At 47.1% G+C, this 24,062-nt stretch overlaps 1 protein-coding gene across 1 annotated transcript in view; it reads left to right on the forward strand.

The window, feature by feature from the left end:
- The window catches only part of LOC126214862 (TBC1 domain family member 5), a 159,224-nt gene that overhangs the window by 115,168 nt on the left and 19,994 nt on the right, over positions 1–24,062 (forward strand). The window contains exon 12 of the mRNA XM_049941499.1: positions 11,692–11,800. Coding sequence (XP_049797456.1) covers positions 11,692–11,800 — 109 coding nt within the window. The remainder of the gene's footprint in view (positions 1–11,691; positions 11,801–24,062) is intronic.

Raw genomic sequence — 24,062 nt, forward strand, 5'->3', positions numbered from 1 at the left:
GAAATTTTACTGTGGGGTCAAAGCTGAACATCATTGATTCCAGACGCTCTTGATCCGAAGTATACGAGATGAAATCTATAACAATAATGGAAATTCATGGATGGAGCAACACATAGAATGAGGGAAAGGCAACCACTCACATATAGCGAGTCAATGTGTGGAGTGCAGAAATATGTAACAGTAAACTGCATTTGCAATAGCTTTCGAGCATTAGCTCTTTTGCTAGGAATAGTATGCAGAATCACACAAACAACCCACAGAAAGTCTTGCTGTGGCCACGAGAGTTGGTATTTGAGTTTTTGTGTGGTCCTTGTGAATGAGTGTACTGTTGTCAGAAAGAACTAGTGCTCGAAAGCTAGTGTGAGTGCTGTTTTCTATTGTGTGTTACTGTGCTCCCTGCATTAGTCTGCTGTTGGTGAATGGTTGCCTTTCCCATTTTTAGATGAAATCTATATTGAAATCTCCACATACAGTCACTTCCCAGTTATTTGTACTAAGTCTTATTAGTACCCCCTCTTTGGTTAGTGAAGTTTAAGATATTTTATGTAGGGAACCAATAAATCGTCATAACTGATAATTTGTGTGTTCCAAGTCTGTTGTGCTAAAGTACAGCACTCTTGTTGTACAGAAAACATTTATGTGACGACTCAACACACGGTCAGGCAACTGAACATCGGGCCTGCCCTTGCTTGTCCTTTACACAGGAATTCAGTTTGTTGAAATTGGTTAAACGTGCAGCTTATGTTTTTCATAGTTGGTGGGTTGATGCCAAATCAAATTGCCCTTGGCACTGAAGCTGCCAACTTACTTTTTCTGAACTCAAGACTGCAGGGATTTTAGTCACAAGCGATACATGCTGGCTTGCTGCTGCTGCTGCTGCAAGCACTCTATTGGGTGTTTATACAGCTATCAGCCCTCTAGCAGATCTGTTCAAAAGTGTGTAGATTGTTTGCATGCAACACATATGTCCTGAAATGTGAATTTATTAAATTGGTTCAATCTTTTTGAATAACTTGGTAGTGTGAGGGTAAAACACTTGGGAGAATGAGAATGGGAAGGAGATCACTTAAAAGTACGATACCCTGTTCTGTCGTCCACTGCAGTTGACGTCATTTTTCAGACCTGTTACCAGATCTTAACATCTTGCTGTGAGGTTCTCATATCAAACAAAATTTCTAGGCAACAGTGTGAATTGGGACAATGTCATAGGAAGGTGAACCAAAGACTGTGTTTTATTGGCAGACAACATGCAATGGTGCAAGAAATGAACTGAAGCAGCAGCTTACATTGTGTTATAGGGGGAGAGTGACAGACTAGCCTGGATAGAGCTCTAATGTACACACTTCTGGGACACAGGGAGGCAAGCCTGCCTCTTGGATTAATGACAAAGACTGGTGAGCTGGCCAGCATGGATGTGCTTTTGAGGTAGTTTTGCACATCCCACTAGGTGAGTAGTGAGTTCGTACCTATGTCCCACCTCAGACACTTACAGGGATACCGACTCCGAGTCCGAATTGTTGTAATTCTTTATATTTATGGTACGTGAAATTCAGAAGAGAAATATCAATTATCCAAAGTAATGCAATACAAATCTTAAAAATTCTCAATAAAATTGACTTTGGAGTTTGCCGAGGAACTTGAATTTACTAAAAGTAAAGAGATTTTCGTGATGGGCATATGGTTCATTTGAAAACCTCAGACAATGCTAATGGAATTATCAGTGGGTTCTAGTTCAAATATCCTTCTCTCTCTCTCTCTTTCTTTCTCTTTGGTTTCTTTCCCCTTTCTGTTCCACTCAAATGCCTACATCATTTAATATAAAACTCATCAGACATATGCTAAATAACTCTAATCATCATTTCTTGTTGCTAATTGCATATTGCATGCAAAATCCTTGTCATTGCAAATATAAATTCTTAGTTATTTATGTTTTATAAAAGTTTGTTAATAAGTTTGTAATATTTGTTTAATTTAAACAATTTTTATCGATAATTTTTTTTTTAATATTAATAATTAAGTTTATCTAAAAACAAAGATGATGTGACTTACCAAACAAAAGTGCTGGCAGGTCGATAGACACACAGACATACACACAAAATTCAAGCTTTAGCAACCAACGGTTGCTTCATCAGGAAAGAGGGAAGGAGAGGGAAAGACGAAAGGATGTGGGTTTTAAGGGAGAGGGTAAGGAGTCATTCCAATCCTGGGAGCGGAAAGACTTACCTTAGGGGGAAAAAAGGACAGGTATACACTCTCTCTCTCTCTCTCTCTCTCTCTCTCTCTCTCTCTCTCACACACACACACACACACACACACACACACACACACATCCGCACATACACAGACACAAGCAGACATTTGTAAAGGCAAAGAGTTTGGGCAGAGATGTCAGTTGAGGCGGAAGTACAGAGGCAAAGATGTTGTTGAAAGACAGGTGAGGTATGAGTGGCGGCAACTTGAAATTAGCGGAAGTTGAGGCCTGGCAGATAACGAGAAGAGAGGATATACTGAAGGGCAAGTTCCCATCTTCGGAGTTCTGACAGGTTGGTGTTAGTGGGAAGAATCCAGATAACCCGGACGGTGTAATACTGTGCCAAGATGTGCTGGCCGTGCACCGAGGCATGTTTAGCCACAGGGTGATCCTTATTACCAACAAACACTGTCTGCCTGTGTCCATTTATGCGAATGGATAGTTTGTTGCTGGTCATTCCCACATAGAAAGCATCACAGTGTAGGCAGGTCAGTTGGTAAATCACGTGGGTGCTTTCACACGTGGCTCTGCCTTTGATCTTGTACACCCTCCGGGTTACAGGACTGGAGTAGGTGGTGGTGGGAGGGTGCACGGGACAGGTTTTACACCGGGGGCGGTTACAAGGGTAGGAGCCAGAGGGTAGGGAAGGTGGTTTGGGGATTTCATAGGGATGAACTAAGAGGTTACGAAGGTTAGGTGGACGGCGGAAAGACACTCCTGGTGGAGTGGGGAGGATTTCATGAAGGATGGATCTCATTTCAGGGCAGGATTTGAGGAAGCCGTATCCCTGCTGGAGAGCCACATTCAGAGTCTGATCCAGTCCCGGAAAGTATCCTGTCACAAGTGGGGCACTTTTGTGGTTCTTCTATGGCAGGTTCTGGGTTTGAGGGGATGAGGAAGTGGCTCTGGTTATTTGTTTCTGTACCAGGTCGGGAGGGTAGTTGCGGGATGCGAAAGCTGTTTTCAGGTTGTTGGTATAATGGTTCAGGGATTCTGGACTGGAGCAGATTCGTTTGCCACGAAGACCTAGGCTGTAGGGAAGGGACTGTTTGATGTGGAATGGGTGGCAACTGTCATAATGGAGGTACTGTTGCTTGTTGGTGGGTTTGATGTGGACGGACGTGTGAAGCTAGCCATTGGACAGATGGAGGTCAACGTCAAGGAAAGTGGCATGGGATATGGAGTCGGACTGATGGAACCAAAGGAGTTGAGGTTGGAGAGGAAATTCTGGAGTTCTTCTTCACTGAGAGTCCAGATCATGAAGATGTCATCAATAAATCTGTACCAAACTTTGGGTTTGCAGGCCTGGGTAACCAAGAAGGCTTCCTCTAAGCGACCCATGAATAGGTTGGCGTACGAGGGGGCCATCCTGGTACCCATTGCTGCTCCCTTTAATTGTTGATATGTCTGGCCTTCAAAAGTGAAGAAGTTGTGGGTCGGGATGAAGCTGGCTAAGGTAATGAGGAAAGAGGTTTTAGGTAGGGTGGCAGGGGATCGGCATGAAAGGAAGTGCTCCATCGCAGCGAGGCCCTGGACGTGTGGAATATTTGTGTATAAGGAAGTGGCATCAGTGGTTACAAGGATGGTTTCCGGGGGTAACAGATTGGGTATGGATTCCAGGCATTCGAGAAAGTGGTTGGTGTCTTTGATGAAGGATGGGAGACCGCATGTAATGGGTTGAAGGTGTTGATCTACGTAGGCAGAGATACATTCTGTGGGGGCTTGGTAACCAGCTACAATGTGGCGGCCGGGATGATTGGGTTTGTGAATTTTCGGTAGAAGGTAGGGGTGCGGGGTGTCGGTGGGGTCAGGAGGTTGATGGAGTCAGGTGAAAGGTTTTGTAGGAGGCCTAAGGTTCTGAGGATTCCTTGAAGCTCCGCCTGGACATCAGGAATGGGATTACCTTGGCAAACTTTGTATGTGGTGTTGTCTGAAAGCTGACGCAGTCCCTCAGCCACATACCTCCGACGATCAAGTACCACGGTTGTGGAACCCTTGTCCGCCGGAAGAATGACGATGGATCGGTCAGCCATCAGATCACGGATAGCTTGGGCTTCAGCAGTGGTGATGTTGGGAGTAGGATTAAGGTTTTTTAAGAAGGACTGAGAGGCAAGGCTGGAAGTCAGAAATTCCTGGAAGGTTTGGAGAGGGTGATTTTGAGGAAGAGGAGGTGGGTCCCGCTGTGATGGAGGACGGAACTGTTCCAGGCAGGGTTCAATTTGGATAGTGTCTTGGGGAATTGGATCATTAGGAGTAGGATTGGGATCATTTTTCTTCGTGGCAAAGTGATATTTCCAGCAGAGTGTACGAGTGTAGGACAGTAAATCTTTGACGAGGGCTGTTTGGTTGAATCTGGGAGTGGGGCTGAAGGTGGAGGCCTTTGGATAGGACAGAGGTTTCGGATTGGGAGAGAGGTTTGGAGGAAAGGTTAACTACTGAATTAGGGTGTTGTGGTTCCAGATTGTGTTGATTGGAATTTTGAGGATTTGGGGGGGAGTGGAGCTGGAAGTGGGAGATTGAGTAGATGGGAGAGACTGGGTTTGTGTGCAGTGAGAGGAGGTTGAGGTTTGCTGGAAAGGTTGTGAAGGGTGAATGAGTTGCCTTTCCGGAGGTGGGAAACCAGGAGATTGGATAGTTTTTTGAGGTGGAGGGTGGCATGCTATTCTAATTTGCGGTTGGCCTGTAGGAGGATGCACTGAACAGCCGGTGTTGATGTGGGAGAGGAAAGATTGAGGACTATTATTAAGGATAGGAGTTGGTGGGTGTGTTCGTTGGCTGAGTTGATGTGTAGGTGAAGGATTAGGTGGGTGAGGGCAATGGATTGCTCAGTTTGGAATTTGTATAGGGACTGATGGAAAGAAGGGTTGCAGCCAGAGATGGAAACTTGAAGTGTGAGGCCTTTGGGGGTAATGCCAAATGTCAGACAAGCCTGAGAAAATAAAATATGGGAGCGTAATCTGGCTAGGGCGAGGGCATGTTTGCGGAGGGAATGTAAATAAAACTTAATGGGGTCGTTGTGGGGGTGTTGTGAGGGTGACATGGTATTAGAAGGTGGAAAGTGTAACATGAGGCTTAAATGAAAATGAAAATAAACTAACGCTGCCAGAATGGTATATAACAATGCCAGCTCTGTAGGGGAATGAGAAAAGACAAAAAGGAAAAGAAGGAAAAGTGGGGTGAGAGATAATGGATATGATAGGTGAGCTGGAATGTTGGTGATTAAAATAAAGGCAATTTCCATTGTGGCTGCCAGAATGGTATAATAATTAAGCACTTATATTTGCAGTGCATGTGATATGTAAATAAGAACAAGAAGGAATAATAAATGATAATTAGATATGAGTTAATTGGTGTGTATTTGATAACTTCTGTATTTAAATGATTTAGGTATTTGAACTGAACAAAAAAAAGTGGAGGGGAAAAAGACCACAGCGAGATTCGAACCAGCGATACATTGATTACCTGATTACCACATTACAATGCTACTGATTGAACCACACGGCCTATCATGAGAGAGGCTTAATCTTTAGTGAATTATAGTTCTTTGGAAACCTTCAAAGTCAGTTTCCGTGACAATTTTTGAAAGTTACATTAAATAATTTGGAGGACTGATATCTGAGTTCTGAACTTCACATACTATAAATATAAAAAATTACAAGAATCCCATTGATGGGAGATTTCCTTCTTAGAAAAAGTTACCACACTGGACGAGATCTGCACTAGCCACAAAAAGATTAGGTAAAGAGACTCCTTCCCAGGGGGAGTGGTGGCGTTAGGAAGGGCATCTGGTCGATGGATGTCACTAACGCTGCCAGAATGGTAGGGGAATGAGAAAAGACAAAAAGGAAAAGAAGGAAAAGTGGGGTGAGAGATAATGGATATGATAGGTGAGCTGGAATGTTGGTGATTAAAATAAAGGCAATTTCCATTGTGGCTAAATCTTTTCACCAAATTTCAGTTGACAACTTTTGTAGGAAGAAATGACAGTTGCAATAAAATATGTTAGAGTGAACAGGGAAAGATTGGGTGTTCAGTTGTTCCACGAGTGTGTGGAAAGGTAGAAACATAATTTGAAAGTAGTGTCTTATGCACTGTGCAAAGCACTTAAGTTGTGAATGGTGGAGTAATCACTCAGATGTAGAGCCAGCAGCCTGAAACCTGCATTTATATTTATTCAGTTATTGCTTGTAGGACAGGGAAGCAAAAGTCATTCTCCCAGTGCTTTTGCTGCCCAAAATTCAGACCATATTGAGCATTTCAGTTGTTTTAATCACGCTTTATCCCAGTGTTTGGGTGCCAGGGCTAAACACTGTCAGTTTGTGTGTGCACTCGTGTATTGCTGCGACGGTGAATCCCCTGCTGCCATTTCCCACCAGTAGTAGACATCACCTAGAGGTGAAATCCGAGAGCACCGGGAGTATTTATTATATTGGAGAATCCTGAAATGGCCCACAGAATTGGTATGTTTGCACGTGCGAGGGAAATCGGAAAGTAATTTCCATTAAGTTGTAAAAAAATGTTGGAATTCTTAGGGGAAAATTAATAGAAAAACCTTAAAAAATGCTTACTAGAATCAGCAGTCAGATCTAAGCATTTATCATCTCTATTAACAAATGGACAAATTGCCACCGTTATTTGCAGCTAGCTCATGATAGCATCTTTTAAGTTCTTTGTCAGTGAGTGTTGGGAGCCAGGTCACTTTTACATGTGCTTGGAGAGATGCAAATCACTCCACACCACGTCTGGGCCTAAGGCACGATCTGAACTGACTCAATAGTTCTTGTGTTTGTCAGAGTATGGCTGAGCATCGTTGTGCAAAACGTGACACCGTAGTAAAAAGACTGCATTACTTTTTTCAGTAGCTGTTATCAGTTTTGTTAATGACAGTGTGTAAGCTTCAGGACTGATTGCTTTCCAACTGCAAATAAAACTCCTTTGTCATCCCAAAAGATTGTAGCTATACTTTTTCTGGCTGACAGAGTTTGGTGTGCTTATTTTTGTTTAGTCGACTGAAGCCGTTTGACTCCTTGCTGACGACTTCTGTTTAACCTCCACTTTAGCATGAGAAACCAAAGCCTCAGTCCTACTCATGATTCTGTTCCATACGTTTTTTTCTGTACAGACTGTAACAAAAATGCAAGTCCAGTGTAGCATTCGTCCGAAGAATCTTGTGTTTTTCATAGTAAAGTTTCAGAAGCAAACGAGAAAAGAACTTGTTATGTTGTAGCTGTTCAGTCACGTCTCATGCAGAACAGTGAGAAAAATCTGTAGAAAGTTGTCAGAAGTATGAGGTATTGTGAAACACAGATTTCCAAATTTCTGTATTAGTTCATTGCTGATTACAGACAAAAACATAGCCACTTCCATCATCATGAACAGTTGTACCCCCCCCCCTCTCTCTCTCTCTCTCTCTCTCTCTCTCTCTCTCTCTCTCTCTCTCTCTCTCTTTAGTTGCAGAACTCATTCTGAATGCCGAAGCAATAATGTGGCTTTCTCTACATCTCAGTTTTAAGCAAATGAGAGTCCATATAGTAACTGTTTCACTTCCCCCCACTATTTTGCGTGCTAAACCGAAACAGAGCTATTATTATTGTTGTTGTTGTTGTTGTTGTTGTTGTTATTGTTATACCTTCCATTATTTGCTTTCTTTTCTCATTCATTTCTGCTTCCTCTGCTTTCAAGAAAACTTTTTGTTACATCTTAGTCACTGATCCTCTTTAAGTCACTCTTAGCTACTCCAAAGCTGGGAGTGAACCAAATTTCCATTGGCAATCTTTGAGCCACTCAAACAAGTACAGGTGCAGGCACGTAGTTCACGATCACCAGGCCTTGGCCCGATATCCTGGATTAAATTGCAAACCGATCTGCAGTGCCTCGTGGAGTGACTCGTGTGTCTGTCAGTGAAGATTTGTTTGTCAGATACAGATTGCAGACTCAGCTGTCACTTATGAGGAGAACGCTCAGTAACAGTTATAGACAAGAAGCATTGAGGACTGAGGAAAGATGGCAGCACATTCCACAAGACTGCCATTTCACAGTGTGTGGCAGAGAGACCAGGTGTGGACAAAACAAATTGTCTCTTGTGAGAAAAAGAATTTAGAGGATTTGACTGGGTTTTTGAGCCAAATATGCGATGCTGTTAGTAAGCAAGGGCATTTGTTGTGGACTGCAAGCCAATTAAAAAAGAACACAGCTTATTGCACAGGTTTGACTGAGGGTGTCAAAGAGGCCATGTGTGGATGAACAAGTTGTCTCAAGAATATGAATTTAGAAGAGCTGACTGTACTGTTGAGCTCTAACATGTGATGCTGTTACTAAACAAGGGCATTTGTTGTATATTGCAGATGGCTGTAAGATTGTAAAAAATCAGAGCCAATTACAAAAGGACGCAGCCCTATCTGAGAACAAACAATAAATCTATGTTTTTTTACAGTTGAAAATACATAGTATTAAAACTACTGATTGTTGGATCGTCAGTGTCTTTTCCTTCAGAGTGTTCAAGTTGGTTCTGATGAATATTGGTAATAATGTTGGAGTGTCTTGGTATAGAGAAGGGATACTTGTGGAGTCAGCATCCAGAGGTACTGAACAGAATTTGTGTCAGAAACATGTATTCCCTCGAAAATTGTTTGACTAGGGTATAGGATAAGGTTTTCTCATGAGAACTCTGAAGATTTTGAATGCCATTACATCCTTAGTAGAGACAAACCTTATTCAAAAGTACTATGGATTTTGTGCTTGTGATTCATAGGCACCTTAATAATTTGCATGTGGTATTTGGAATGAACTTGCCCTAAAGCTTTGAAAAGATAAATGCAAGGACATTCTTCTTGTTAGCAACCATTGTCAGCCCTCTGGTGTGCTTATTTTTTTCTTACTGGTTTTGTACTGCACTTCACGAAAGAGTGGAAGTGCCCTGAAAAAACATCAAATTTGTGAACTACGATGTACAACAAACCAGCAATTCTTAGCAAAGCTTAAAAATCCCTCTCTGATGGCTGGATCACCACAGTAGTGTCCTACTTCCTCAGTCTGAGATGGCAACATTTATTACAGTCTGATATCGTGTAAATGTTTCTGTGACTCTACCAGTTTTCACCGCATAGCTATTTTTGGTAGTTCTAGTGATGAATAGCAGTGCAAAGTTGTCATAATATGATGACCTTTGTCATACTTGAGATTCCCTACAGCTTCTTAGTAGTCTTTTGTGATACGCACGCATTCTTGTCACCTTGAAATCAGGTTTCTTCCACATGATCTAATCTGTTCATCTGAAAGTAAAGTATAAAAACTATAGCACAGTTCGAAACTCGTGTAAAATTGTAAAATAGCAGTTGCAGATGAATTTAAAAATACAGTTCCACTTATTGATGCCATTTTCATTTATTTGGCTGTAATTATTAGACAGTTGTCCATATGAATATGCAATACAATCAGCTAATACATCTCTATGTAGTTGTAGACATAATTTGGACTTCACACACATTTCAGAGTTATCTGTACATATCAGTCCTATGAAAATGGCCATTGATGCAAAAATCGGCTGAATGTATTAGGTGTGTAGACCTTTGTCTAATAATTACAACCAAACTATGAAAAAATGGTGTAAGCTAATAATTACAGGCTGTGCACCCCACCAGTAAGAGAGTAATTAAAAAGGAGAGTTCCATATCACATCTGCTGTAAGTTATAATTTGTTAAATTAGAAGCACATAGTGGTTGAATAGCATTTCCATTAAATAAATAAATTGTTGGGCTGATAAACACTTACAGGGAGAAAATCAAGGTATGGGAAATCCAGTATGGAATAATGACAATATTATGAAAAGGATAATTGGCTACTCACCATATAGAGGAGACATTGAGTTGCAAACAGGCACAGCAAAAAGACTGCCATACATTTGAGCTTTCACATAAAAATCCTTCTTCTAAAGTAGAAAAAAACCACACACACACACACACACACACACACACACACACACACACACACACACACACGCATATTCACACAAGCACAACCCACAAATGCATGACCACGGTCTCTAGCTTCTGGCCTTTCACCAAAATCTTCATTGTGTAGCAGCCTTCCTGTTGTGCCTGTCTGCAACTCATTGCATCATCTCCACTATACGGTGAGTAGCAAACTATACTTTTGCGTTTACATATGTCTGCCTGTGTCTCTATACGTGCGTGTGTGTGTGTGTGTGTGTGTGTGTGTGTGTGTGTGTGTGTGTGTGTGTGTGTGTGGTTTTTATTGTCTCTATCAACATACCAACACTTTCTCGTTCGGTAAATTACAGCATCTTTGTTTTTATGTATATTTTTCGCACGTGGAATGTTTCCCTCTATTATAAACTATACTTTTCATAATATTATCCTTACATGAAGAAAATAATATTCCTTGCTCTCAGAACATGTACATACCTTCATTAAGAAAGAAATTTGGATACGTTGGAGAAAGAGCCAGATCACCTCATGTTGAGAGGCACTTATGTTTTGTAAGGACAAGAGGAGACAAAGATGAGGAAGAGGCCTTAATGAAACCTCAAAGCCAAAGATTATAAATCATACCTCCTTCCCATCTTTCCTCTTGATTCCCTCCCAATCGTAGCATCTCCTTTCCTCTCCCGCTCCCATACTTCCCCCATCCATATCCTCTCGTCCTCTGCCTCCTTTTCTTTACCCCACTCAGTCCCTTTATTCCCTTCTAACCTCCCATTCCACCCACCCCTCACTTGCCCACACTCCCTATTTGCAACCTCACAACCTTGACAGTATTGTCAGCTCGCCCCCCCCCCCCCCCCCCCCCGTCTTCCCCATGCCAGGTGCCCCTCCCCCCCACCCTGCTGCTTTACCTTCCTCACCACTTTGATGTCCGATCTCTACCCCCACCTCACCTCCTCCCCACTTTACCACCTGCTCCCTCTCCCCTGCTACTGTAACCCACCCCCCACACACACTCACCCCCACACCCTGCTCTACCATCCAGCCCCCTCTGTCTTATGCCCTTTCTCTCTGCACCACCTACTGTCTTACTCCCTGTGTCTTATACCACCATCTGCCCACTTAGCTTTCTCTGTCTTTCTACCTCTTTACCCTCACCCCTCTGCTTTCTTACCCCTATCTTTCCCTTTGTCTTGCTTCTGCCACCTCCTTTTTGACCCCAGTTCTCCCTCACACACCTTTCTATCAGTTCTCTTTTCTTCTTAATCTCTTTTTCCACCTCCATTTCTTTACTTGCCTCATGCCCTCCCCACCCTCTTTTTCCCCCGTTTTGCTTTCTTCACTTCACTTCACTTCCACTCTGCCCCCTCTTTATCTATTGATCTGTCTGCCAATTATTCCTACCATTGTATGTAAATGAGCTGTGTTGTAATTGTAGCACAAAATTTTAGTGTTAGTATGTTGATACACTGGTTAATGTGTTCGTTAAATTGCAGACTGAAGAAGCTCTCTTCGAGGTCTGGACGTTGGGGCGGACCCTCCAAGGGCAGCCAGACCAAGAGGGACGATGCAGACGCAGGGATCGTGGACGGCTACGCTCTCGATGTAATTAAAGTTCCTAGCTCTACCATATTGTCATTGTTCCGTGACTAGGTAGCAATCGAAAGAGCGAGGCTTTTGCCACAGAATAGTGACTGGTACTTGCTTTGTTTCCTAAGATTTATGTTCCTATTTCCAAACTACTTAAATTTACGGAAACTACTTAAATTTACGGAGGTGGTTTCATCATATCTGCTTTTCACTATAGACAGGGAATTTCTGTGTTTCAGCTCTGTGTGAAGTGGAACACTGTTCATGAGATGTTCTTTTTCGTGTTGTACTGTTGTTACTCTGTACCTGACTAATTCACAGCTTTGTGTGTTTTCCCCAAGTCATTTTCTTACAAAAACTGATTTATGTGCAATTCTTGTGCTGCTTTTCACTGTGATTATTCTTTTCTTTGTGGTATCTCATTTCATGGGTCTAGAGAGATCTTATCGTACAAATTACGGGCATAAAATGCTGTCTGATCTTACTCTTCTGCTTACAGCTGTTACTATTGTAACAAAGATGTGACATTAAATGCTGGGACTTCTACTACAACTGCTCTGTGTGTTTTTATTTTCTGAAACAAAGTACACCTCTTAGCCCACAGTTCCAAATTCACTCCTGCTTACCCCTGTTGCCACTTCAGTGCGTTGTGTGTTTTCCTGCATATTACTGTCACAATTAATTCAGTTATCAGTTGTAAGATGATTTGTTACAGTTAGGCCACTCTGTTAGCAGAACAGTAAAAATAATTGTGTAAACAGGAAAACAGTTCAGATAAATGTGCAATGTGAACAGTACTACGAAGATGAAAAAGCTTGCTTACATTATAAATGAATTTTAAGAGGAGGGTTACATTGGCGTATCTCAAATTTGACTTTATGGCAAATGGCCCTTTAAAGAAAATATAGGAGTAGAGGGAAGTACAAAATAGCGGTTTGAAGTGAAATGTTTGTTTTCGTATAGGACTTCTATGAATCAGCTGATAAACCAATGACTTTATTTGACGCATTTTGGATAGAATCCATCTTGAGATTGTCATGAACATCTTGGTGATCAGATGTGTATAGAGAGAATATGTAACAAAAGTATGGCAACAGGTTTGTTTGTTTCAAATTGTCTCTATATATCTGATCAGGGCAGTCTGAGGGTGTGTTCTACCCAAAACACATGACATAAAGTCATTGGTTTATCAGCTGGTGGCTTCTTATTTAGTGACCATCGTAGCCATTGTGAAGGACTCCTATTGATTTTTCATTATGGTCACATTCTTCCTGCATAATTTGTCTTAATTAGAAAAAAGTAAATGGCCAAAAAAAGAATGAAAATGGAACCATATGGGACACATATTAATGATGACTATTTAGTTGAAAGATACACACACATTTGTGATCCAGCGACTATTAAAGTACTCTGAGAAGGGGACTAGCAAGAAGAGTAGGTTGTGGAAAGTGAGAAACAGACACAAAACATTTGTGCCTATGTATAATATATGTAGAAAGTAGCCGCAAAAGAACACTGCTTATTGCCAACAACAGTGATGACCACACAGTGAGGAAAACAAGTGATAAATGGTGCTGTCGACAGATGGTGTAACCGGCAGTTTGTTGGTAGATTAAACAGAAACAAGAGGACAAAATGGGATGTAATGGTGCTGAACTGTTTGACAGGTTGATGAAAATTTTGTGGGGTTGATCAGAAGGTTCTAAGGGCACTGGAGATGTAATGAACTGGGTATTTGGATGTAGGAGGTAGATGGAGAAAGAAGAAAGAAACATTGAAATTGAAGACTTTTTGTTTTATAGTCTGGAGGAGCTACAAAGTGGTAAGAAAGTGGGCAGAAAATAAAAAAACATATATAAGGCAGCCAAATTTCTGCAGTTGCACCTCTGCCAGAGATTGCACCACGCTTCCAGTGACACACTGGTGTAGAAACAACTCAGTCACTCGAGAACTGAGTCAGTGGTGAAACTGATGGAGTTGAAACGGGTACAATTGTAGCGGTCCAAACATTGAGGTGTTGTTGGAGATTTCAGAGAAGTTAAATGTGTCCAGGTTCACTTTTGGGAATGTCTTTATGAAGTGGAAATGGGGATGCACTAAATCCAGCCATTGGCCTGAGAGAATTGAGAAGAATACACATCACTTGCTGCAGTGGAAATGATGGTGTCGTATGCGTGTGGAGCTGCAGAAGAAGTTGCCATAGAGTGGTGAGACTCAATATGTGATGTTGCACTCAGATTCACATGACGATTCACAGGTCGGGGTTCGGCAAATAGAATTTTATGGAGGTGCGAGGCTAAAACAAAAATCTCTTGCCTACCTCTTCAAAGACTGAATGCCCAGCGAGTTTCGGAGGACTAATAACCGTGTAGTTCGGTTTAGAAAAAATTATTTACTCTCTGTTGGAGATTATAGACGATTATGTCCTTTTAATTTTTGTACATTTGATATGACATAATGACGTCATTTCACAGTGGCATAAGTAGTTTAAACTAGCTACTGGTAATCTTTGGACTGAATGTACATGCTGCAAGCAGTGATGCTGTGAACCCGGCTTTATGAAATGGTAACGTCATTCTGTCATGTAAAATATAAAAAAATGAAAGAACATATAGGTAAGTCCCTTTAAACAGTCATCATTTCTAATTCAAAATTTCTTTTGAGATAACCATAGCCACTCTTGTAAATATGGTACATAAAATTCCACCCGTTTACAGGTGTGTTATTTCACTGCAACGTGTTGAAGACCTGGAAGTCTAGTTTGAAGTTGTATGTTATGTTCAGTACTTCATTTACTTGTTGTTAAGTCGGGTGAACATATGTTATGGTCAATGTCAAAATGAAAGCTGTTGCCGAGAAAATGTTTTAGACAGGGTAGTGTGCTGTCCATATTGTAGCAACAGTTCAAAGTGTTCGTGTTTAAAAATTGATGACAAATGCACTGTTTGAGATTGGGGGAGGGGGGGGGGGGAGAAAAAATAATTATATTGATTTGTGTGAAGGAGTACACTGCACTTATGTCACAGTACACGACTTTGTCTAAAATATTTTCTTGTTGCCGTCTTTCATTTTGCCATAGATCATAACAAATGTTCTCCAGACAGAATGAGGAGTAAATACAGTGGAGACCGGAAACATTATGGTCTGTGGCAAAATGAAAGCTGGGAGCGAAAAATATTTTAGACAAAATAGTGTTTTGTGGCAACAGTTCAGTGCACTCCTGTCCGCAAATCAATATAATCACTTTTTCTCTTTTATTTCCCTCTCTCAAACAGAGCAGTTGTCATGAATTTTCAATCAGGAGTATTTTGAACTGTTGCTACAACATGGGTAGCATTACTACTCTACTAAAATATTTTATCGGCACCAGCTTTCATTTTTTCATTGACTATAACAAATGTTCCTCAGACTTGACAATGAGTAAATGCAGTGGAATGCTGACGATAATTTTGTAGGACAGTTCCTTTTCTATAGTTAAATAGTAAATTATTGTAGTAAAGAATGTATGATACCACTTAAAAATAACATACAGGTTTGGATTCCAGCTGGTCTGACCTGTTCTAAGCTCCACCCTGAAACCCTATCAGGTGGCTCTGAAATATCTGTAAAAAGCCTTTCCTCCTAAGAGTTAACGTGTAATAGAAGTAAAAATCTACAGAACAAACAGCAGTGTATGTCAAAATACTTAGGATGTACATCGTACTTTTTTGCGTGGCATAAATTATGTAGAAGATAAGATTTCAGGATTACTGTATGATATATGCATAGAGATAAGTCAAGTGTGTCCTGACACTTATTTAAGCAGGCATTCGGAATAAAAAGATTGCTTTTGTGTGTACTTTCATTTCAGATGATCACAAACACCTTTAAGTCTGCTCTTATGCAATGTCTTTTTACAAACTGAACATCTTTTTTGTGTACTCTCTCAAAATTTTAGCTGGTTTCTTTCTTCTGGGCATTTACTCTTTGCAACTAAAAGAAAAAGTCAAACATTAAATCAGGGGAACTGAGAACTACTTGAAAGCCCACCTCATGTGTCTTTGTAGCAGGCCTGTGTGTGTGTGTGTGTGTGTGTGTGTGTGTGTGTGTGTGTGTGTGTGTGTGTGTGACCCTCGGTGTCTCCCCCTTACCATACCCTCGGTCACTCCCCCTACCCTACCCTACCCTACCATACCATACCATACCATACCCTCGGCCTCTCCCCCCTGCCCTACCCTACCCTACCCTACCCTACCCTACACTCGGCCTCTCGCCCCTACCCTACCAGACCCTCGGCCTCACCCCTACCCTACCCTACCCTACCCTACCCTACCCTCTGCCTCACCCCTACCCTACCCTACCCTACCCTCGGCCTCACCCCTACCCTACCCTCGGCCTCACCCCTACCCTACCCTCGGCCTCACCCCTACCCTACCCTCGGCCTCACCCCTACCCTACCCTCGGCCTCACCCCTACCCTACCCTCGGCCTCACCCCTACCCTACCCTCGGCCTCACCCCTACCCTACCCTACCCTACCCTACCCTACCCTACCCTACCCTACCCTACCCTACCCTACCCTACCCTACCCTACCCTACCCTACCCTACCCTACCCTACCCTACCCTACCCTACCCTACCCTACCCTACCCTACCCTACCCTACCCTACCCTCGGCCTCACCCCTACCCTACCCTCGGCCTCACCCCCCTACCCTACCCTACCCTACCCTCGGCCTCACCCCCCTACCCTACCCTACCCTACCCTACCCTCGGCCTCACCCCCCTACCCTACCCTACCCTCGGCCTCTCCCCCCTCCCTCACTCTCTCCCCCTGCCCCTCAATCTCCCCCCTGCATCCACTCTCCCCCCTGCATCCACTCTCCCCCCTGCATCCACTCTCCCCCCTGCATCCACTCTCCCCCCTGCATCCACTCTCCCCCCTGCATCCACTCTCCCCCCTGCATCCACTCTCCTCCCTGGCCCCCTCGCCACCTGCCCCACATCTGCATCCCCGTCCATCCCCCCAAACCTCTCTTTCCCCTGCCTCCTTGCCCCACTAGCCACTTCTCATCCCCCACATGCCCCCTCCCCCCTACATGGCCCCCTCCCCCCTACATGGCCCCCTCCCCCCTACATGGCCCCCTCCCCCCTACATGGCCCCCTCCCCCCTACATGGCCCCCTCCCCCCTACATGGCCCCCTCCCCCTACATGGCCCCCTCCCCCCTACATGGCCCCCTCCCCCCTACATGGCCCCCTCCCCCCTACATGGCCCCCTCCCCCCTACATGGCCCCCTCCCCCCTACATGGCCCCCTCCCCCCTACATGGCCCCCTCCCCCCTACATGGCCCCCTCCCCCTACATGGCCCCCTCCCCCCTACATGGCCCCCTCCCCCCTACATGGCCCCCTCCCCCCTACATGGCCCCCTCCGCCCTACATGGCCCCCTCCGCCCTACATGGCCCCCTCCGCCCTACATGGCCCCCTCCGCCCTACATGGCCCCCTCCGCCCTACATGGCCCCCTCCGCCCTACATGGCCCCCTCCGCCCTACATGGCCCCCTCCGCCCTACATGGCCCCCTCCGCCCTACATGGCCCCCTCCGCCCTACATGGCCCCCTCCGCCCTACATGGCCCCCTCCGCCCTACATGGCCCCCTCCGCCCTACATGGCCCCCTCCGCCCTACATGGCCCCCTCCGCCCTACATGGCCCCCTCCGCCCTACATGGCCCCCTCCGCCCTACATGGCCCCCTCCGCCCTACATGGCCCCCTCCGCCCTACATGGCCCCCTCCGCCCTACATGGCCCCCTCCGCCCTACATGGCCCCCTCCGCCCTACATGGCCCCCTCCACCCTACATGGCCCCCTCCACCCTACATGGCCCCCTCCACCCTACATGGCCCCCTCCACCCTACATGGCCCCCTCCACCCTACATGGCCCCCTCCACCCCTACTTGCCACCCCCCCCTACTTGCCACCCCCCCCCCTACTTGCCACCCCCCCCCTACTTGCCACCCCCCTACTTGCCACCCCCCCTACTTGCCACCCCCCCTACTTGCCACCCCCCCTACTTGCCACCCCCCCTACTTGGCCCCTCCCCCCCGCTACGTGGCCCCTCCCCCCCCCGCTACGTGGCCCCTCCCCCCGCTACTTGGCCCCTCCTCCCGCTACTTGGCCCCTCCTCCCGCTACTTGGTCCCTCCCCCCGCTACTTGGTCCCTCCCCCCGCTTCTTTGCCCCCCCTCCCGCTACTTGGCCCCTCCCCCCCGCTACTTGGCCCCTCCCCCCCGCTACTTGGCCCCTCCCCCCCGCTACTTGGCCCCTCCCCCCACTACTTGGCCCCTCCCCCCACTACTTGGCCCCTCCCCCCACTACTTGGCCCCTCCCCCCACTACTTGGCCCCTCCCCCCACTACTTGGCCCCTCCCCCCACTACTTGGCCCCTCCCCCCACTACTTGGCCCCTCCCCCCACTACTTGGCCCCTCCCCCCACTACTTGGCCCCTCCCCCCACTACTTGGCCCCTCCCCCCACTACTTGGCCCCTCCCCCCACTACTTGGCCCCTCCCCCCACTACTTGGCCCCTCCCCCCACTACTTGGCCCCTCCCCCCACTACTTGGCCCCTCCCCCCCTACTTGGCCCCTCCCCTCCCCCCCGTACTTGGCCCCTCCCCCCCCGTACTTGGCCCCTCCCCCCCGTACATGGCCCCTCCCCCCCTACTTGGCCCCTCCCCCCCCCCCCCCTACTTGGCCCCTCCCCCCCCCCTACTTGGCCCCTCCCCCCCCTACTTGGCCCCTACCCCCCCTACTTGTCCCCTCCCCCCTACTTGTCCCCTCCCCCCTACTTGTCCCCTCCCCCTACTTGTCCCCTCCCCCCTACTTGTCCCCTCCCCCCTACTTGTCCCCTCCCCCCTACTTGTCCCCTCCCCCCTACTTGTCCCCTCCCCCCTACTTGTCCCCTCCCCCCTACTTGTCCCCTCCCCCCTACTTGGTTCCTCCCCCCTACTTGGACCTGCCCCCTTCTTGGACCCTGCCCCTTCTTGGACCCTGCCCCTTCTTGGACCCTGCCCCCTTCTTGGACCCTGCCCCCTTCTTGGACCCTGCCCCCTTCTTGGACCCTGCCCCCTTCTTGGACCCTGCCCCCTTCTTGGACCCTGCCCCCTTCTTGGACCCTGCCCCCTTCTTGGACCCTGCCCCCTTCTTGGCCCCTGCCCCCTTCTTGGCCCCTCCCCCCTTCTTGGCCCCTCCCCCCTTCTTGGCCCCTCCCCCCTTCTTGGCCCCTCCCCCCTTCTTGGCCCCTCCCCCCTTCTTGGCCCCTCCCCCCTTCTTGGCCCCTCCCCCCTTCTTGGCCCCTCCCCCCTTCTTGGCCCCTCCCCCCTTCTTGGCCCCTCCCCCCTTCTTGGCCCCTCCCCCCTTCTTGGCCCCTCCCCCCTTCTTGGCCCCTCCCCCCTTCTTGGCCCCTCCCCCCTTCTTGGCCCCTCCCCCCTTCTTGGCCCCTCCCCCCTTCTTGGCCCCTCCCCCCTTCTTGGCCCCTCCCCCCTTCTTGGCCCCTCCCCCCTTCTTGGCCCCTCCCCCCTTCTTGGCCCCTCCCCCCTTCTTGGCCCTCCCCCTTCTCGGCCCCTCCCCCCTTCTCGGCCCCTCCCCCCTTCTCGGCCCCTCCCCCCTTCTCGGCCCCTCCCCCCTTCTCGGCCCCTCCCCCTTCTCGGCCCCTCCCCCACTTCTCTGCCCCTCCCCCACTTCTCTGCCCCTCCCCCACTTCTCTGCCCCTCCCCCACTTCTCTGCCCCTCCCCCACTTCTCTGCCCCTCCCCACTTCTCTGCCCCTCCCCCACTTCTCTGCCCCTCCCCCACTTCTCTGCCCCTCCCCCACTTCTCTGCCCCTCCCCCACTTCTCTGCCCCTCCCCCACTTCTCTGCCCCTCCCCACTTCTCTGCCCCTCCCCCACTTCTCTGCCCTCCCCCACTTCTCTGCCCCTCCCCCACTTCTCTGCCCCTCCCCCACTTCTCTGCCCCTCCCCCACTTCTCTGCCCCTCCCCCACTTCTCTGCCCCTCCCCCCCTTCTCTGCCCCTCCCCCCCTTCTCGGCCCCTCCCCCCACTACTTGGCCCCTCCCCCCTTCTCGGCCCCTCCCCCCTTCTCGGCCCCTCCCCCCCTTCCTGGCCCCTCCCCCCCTTCCTGGCCCCTCCCCCCCTTCTCGGCCCCTCGCCCCTTCTCGGCCCCTCGCCCCTTCTCGGCCCCTCCCCCCCTTCTCGGCCCCTCCCCCCCTTCTCGGCCCCTCCCCCCTTCTCGGCCCCTCCCGCCCTTCTCGGCCCCTCCCGCCCTTCTCGGCCCCTCCCGCCCTTCTCGGCCCCTCCCCCCCTTCTCGGCCCCTCCCGCCCTTCTCGGCCCCTCCCCCCCTTCTCGGCCCCTCCCCCCCTTCTCGGCCCCTCCCCCCCTTCTCGGCCCCGCCCCCCTTCTCGGCCTCTCCCCCCTTCTCGGCCCCTCCCCCTTCTCGGCCCCTCCCCCTTCTCGGCCCCTCCCCCCGTCTCGGCCCCTCCCCCCTTCTCGGCCCCTCCCGCCCTTCTCGGCCCCTCCCGCCCTTCTCGGCCCCTCCCGCCCTTCTCGGCCCCTCCCGCCCTTCTCGGCCCCTCCCGCCCTTCTCGGCCCCTCCCGCCCTTCTCGGCCCCTCCCCCCCTACCACTTGCACCCCCTCCCTCCCACTTGCACCCCTACCACCTCCATCTGTCTGGTCCCCCTACCACATCCCGGTCCCCGTCCCCCCTCCCCCTGCCCGGTCCCCCTACAACCTCTTCCCCCTCTGCTTGCCCCCCCTCCACGCCTGTTTGACCCCCTCTCCTCCCCCCAAGTGCCCCCTTCTCTCCTGTCCCCCCCCCACTTGCCCCTCCTCTCCCCCCCCACTTGCCCCATCTCTCCCCCCCACTTGTCCCACCTCTCCCACCCCCACTTGCCCCACCTCTACCCCCCCCCCCACTTGCCCCACCTCTACCCCCCCCCACACTTGCTCGTCTCTCCTCTCCTGATACCCCTTCCCTCCCCTATGCTCCGTCCTCCCTTCCTTATTCCCCTGTCCTCTTCCTGGTTTTGTCACTGCTGTGTAATCGTGGTTCCATGTCTTCATCTGGAATTGTTTGGTGACACGTTTGTCTGCCAACATTTCAAACATATTTCTGAAAGGTTCTTCCTTAGACACCTCTCCTCTGTTGCCAATAGGTATTGCCTCCATCGTGCCATAAGATTCTTCTGTTGAACTTCATGCCCATTATTCTTGCAATCTCAAATGTGATAGTTTCGGTGGATATTATGTTGAGGATTTTTTTCTATTTTAAAAGAAAAGAAAAATTAGCAAACGGAAGATACTGTGTTTCTTTCGTCAGTCCAACCTTAATGATTTTTCACAATGGCGTCTGTTAGATGTTATGGAGTATATCTGCAATGTACAATCAAAATTCAGAGTTTCATGTTTAACTAAAGCAATTTCAATACTAAAACTTTTACAAAAGTTCTAGACATGCTAAAAGTAAGCGCAGGCCCAAAATCAAACTCAGGACATCGATTTAAACCTCCAGCCTGTGAGTGCCTGTCTTGTGCGTTTCCAGAGTCCTCCCTAGATGCTAATGTTCACCAGGAATGAGGTGCAGAATGTCCAGGTATAGGTTTCGTTTGGCTTGCTCAAGCCAAACAAGCTAAATAACATGATAGCTAAGCTCATAGTTGGGTCTCCTTGTAATCAGAACAAGCAATCAGTATTCAGTAGCCTTGCTGTTGCTCTCTCGCCTTCCTTGCTTCCTTGAAGACACTGTAGCAGCTTTTGGGACAAAGTTTGACTCATTGTCTGGGGTTTTGATGGTAGAGAATTGCTGCTGGGAAGTTCACACTATAAAGATACAGCAAAGAACATGCCAATGTGACTCGTTTCTCAACTTCTGAGGAGCTTTTGACACACTATGCTAAAATATGTATTGTAAGTTCCAATGCGTGGTATTTGCTCTGTATGCACTTATCTTGAATACTTCCTGAAAGTTGGAAGTGAAATGTTGCTTAGGACTGAGCCTTCTGCAGAAATGTACACAATGTACAGCATTTTGCCAGTAGGAAGAAGCAGCAGAAGAAGTGAAAAGAAACTGCAGTCAGACCAATAAAAACAGATATGGGATGTGTCAGTTATGCAAAGAATGGAAAAGAACATATCAGTATCTCCAGAATGAATTTTTCACTCTGTAGTCATGTGTGCCCTATTATAATAAGATTCCTTAAAAAAAAAGAGGGGGGTGACAAATTTAATACAAGAGTATAGTTCCTTGCATACTATTTCCCCAGTCTTCCACCTGAAAATTACTTTCTGGCATAGTACTCTTGACTCCCCTTAACCAAGTTATTTGTCCTCACTCAAATGGCATATGTGCCCATGTTGTTGTTGTTGTTGTTGTTGTTGTTGTTGTGGTCTTCAGTCCTGAGACTGGTTTGATGCAGCTCTCCGTGCTACTCTATCCTGTGCAAGCTTCTTCATCTCCCAGTACCTACTGCAACCTACATCCTTCTGTATCTGCTTAGTGTATTCATCTCTTGGTCTCCCTCTATGATTTTTACCCTCTACGCTGCCCTCCAATGCTAAATTGGTGATCCCTTGAAGCCTCAGAACATGCCCTACCAACCGATCCCTTCTTCTAGTCAAGTTATGCCACAAACTTCTCTTCTCCCCAGTCCTATTCAATACCTCCTCATTAGTTACGTGATCTACCCACCTTATCTTCAGCATTCTTCTGTAGCACCACATTTCGAAGGTTTCTATTCTCTTCTTGTCCAAACTAATTATCGTCCATGTTTCACTTCCATACATGACCACACTCCATACAAATACTTTCAGAAATGACTTCCTGACACTTAAATGTATACTCGATGTTAACAAATTTCTCATTTTCAGAAACGCTTTCCTTGCCATTGCCAGTCTACATTTTATATCCTCTCTACTTCGACCATCATCAGTTATTTTGCTCCACAAATAGCAAAACTCCTTTACTACTTTAAGTGTCTCATGTCCTAATCAAATTCGCTCAGCATCACCCAACTTAATTCGACTACATTCCATTATCCTCGTTTTGCTTTTGTTGATGTTCATCTTTTATCCTATTTTCAAGACTCTGTCCATTCCGTTCAGCTACTCTTCCAGGTTCTTTTCTGTCTCTGACAGAATTACAATGTCATCGGTGAACCTCAAAGTTTTTATTTCTTCTCCATGGATTTTAATTCCTTCTCCGAATTTTCTTTTGTTTCCTTTACTGCTTGCTCAATATAGAGATTGAATAACATCAGGGAGAGGCTACAACCCTGTCTCACTCCCTTCCCAACCACTGCTTCCTTTTTGTGCCCCTGGACTCTTATAACTGCCATCTGGTTTCTGTACAAATTGTAAATAGCCTTTCGCTTCCTGTATTTGACCCCTGCCATCTTTAGAATTGGAAAGAGGGTATTACAGTCAACATTGTCAAAAGCTTTCTCTAAGTCTACAAATGCTAGAAACATAGGTTTGCTTTTCCTTAACCTTTCTTCTATGATAAGTCGTAAGGTCAGTATTGCCTCAAGTGTTCCAACATTTCTACGGAATCCAAACTGATCTTCCCCGAGGTTGGCTTCTACCAGTTTTTCCATTCGTCTGTAAAGAATTCGCGTTACTATTTTGCAGCCGAGACTTATTAAACTGATAGTTCGGTAATTTTCACATCTGTCAACACCTGCTTTCTTTGGGATTGGAATTATTATATTCTTCTTGAAGTGTGAGGGTATTTCACCTGTCTCATACATCTTGCTCACCAGATGGTAGAGTTTTGTCAGGACTGGCTCTCCCAAGGCCATCAGTAGTTCTAATGGAATGTTGTCTACTCCCGGGACCTTGTTTCGACTCAGGTCTTTCAATGCTTGGTCAAACTCTTCACGAGGTATCATATCTCCCAGTTCATCTTCATCCACATCCTCTTCCATTTCCATAATATTGTCCTCAAGTACATCACCCTTGTATAGACCCTCTATATACTCCTTCTAACTTTCTGCTTTCCCTTCTATGCTTAGAACTGGGTTTCCGTCTGAGCTCTTGATATTCATACAAGTGGCTCTCTTTTCTCCAAAGGTCTCTTTAATTTTCCTGTAGGCAGTATCTATCTTACCCCTAGTGAGATATGCCTCAACATCCTTACATTTGTCCTCTAGCCATCCCTGCTTAGCCATTTTGCACTTCCTGTCGATCTCATTTTTGAGACGTTTGTATTCCTTTTTGCCTGCTTCATTTACTGCATTTTTATACTTTCTCCTTTCATC

The sequence above is a fragment of the Schistocerca nitens genome, chromosome 12 (assembly GCF_023898315.1).
Source record: "Schistocerca nitens isolate TAMUIC-IGC-003100 chromosome 12, iqSchNite1.1, whole genome shotgun sequence".
Taxonomy (NCBI): Eukaryota; Metazoa; Arthropoda; class Insecta; order Orthoptera; family Acrididae; genus Schistocerca; species Schistocerca nitens.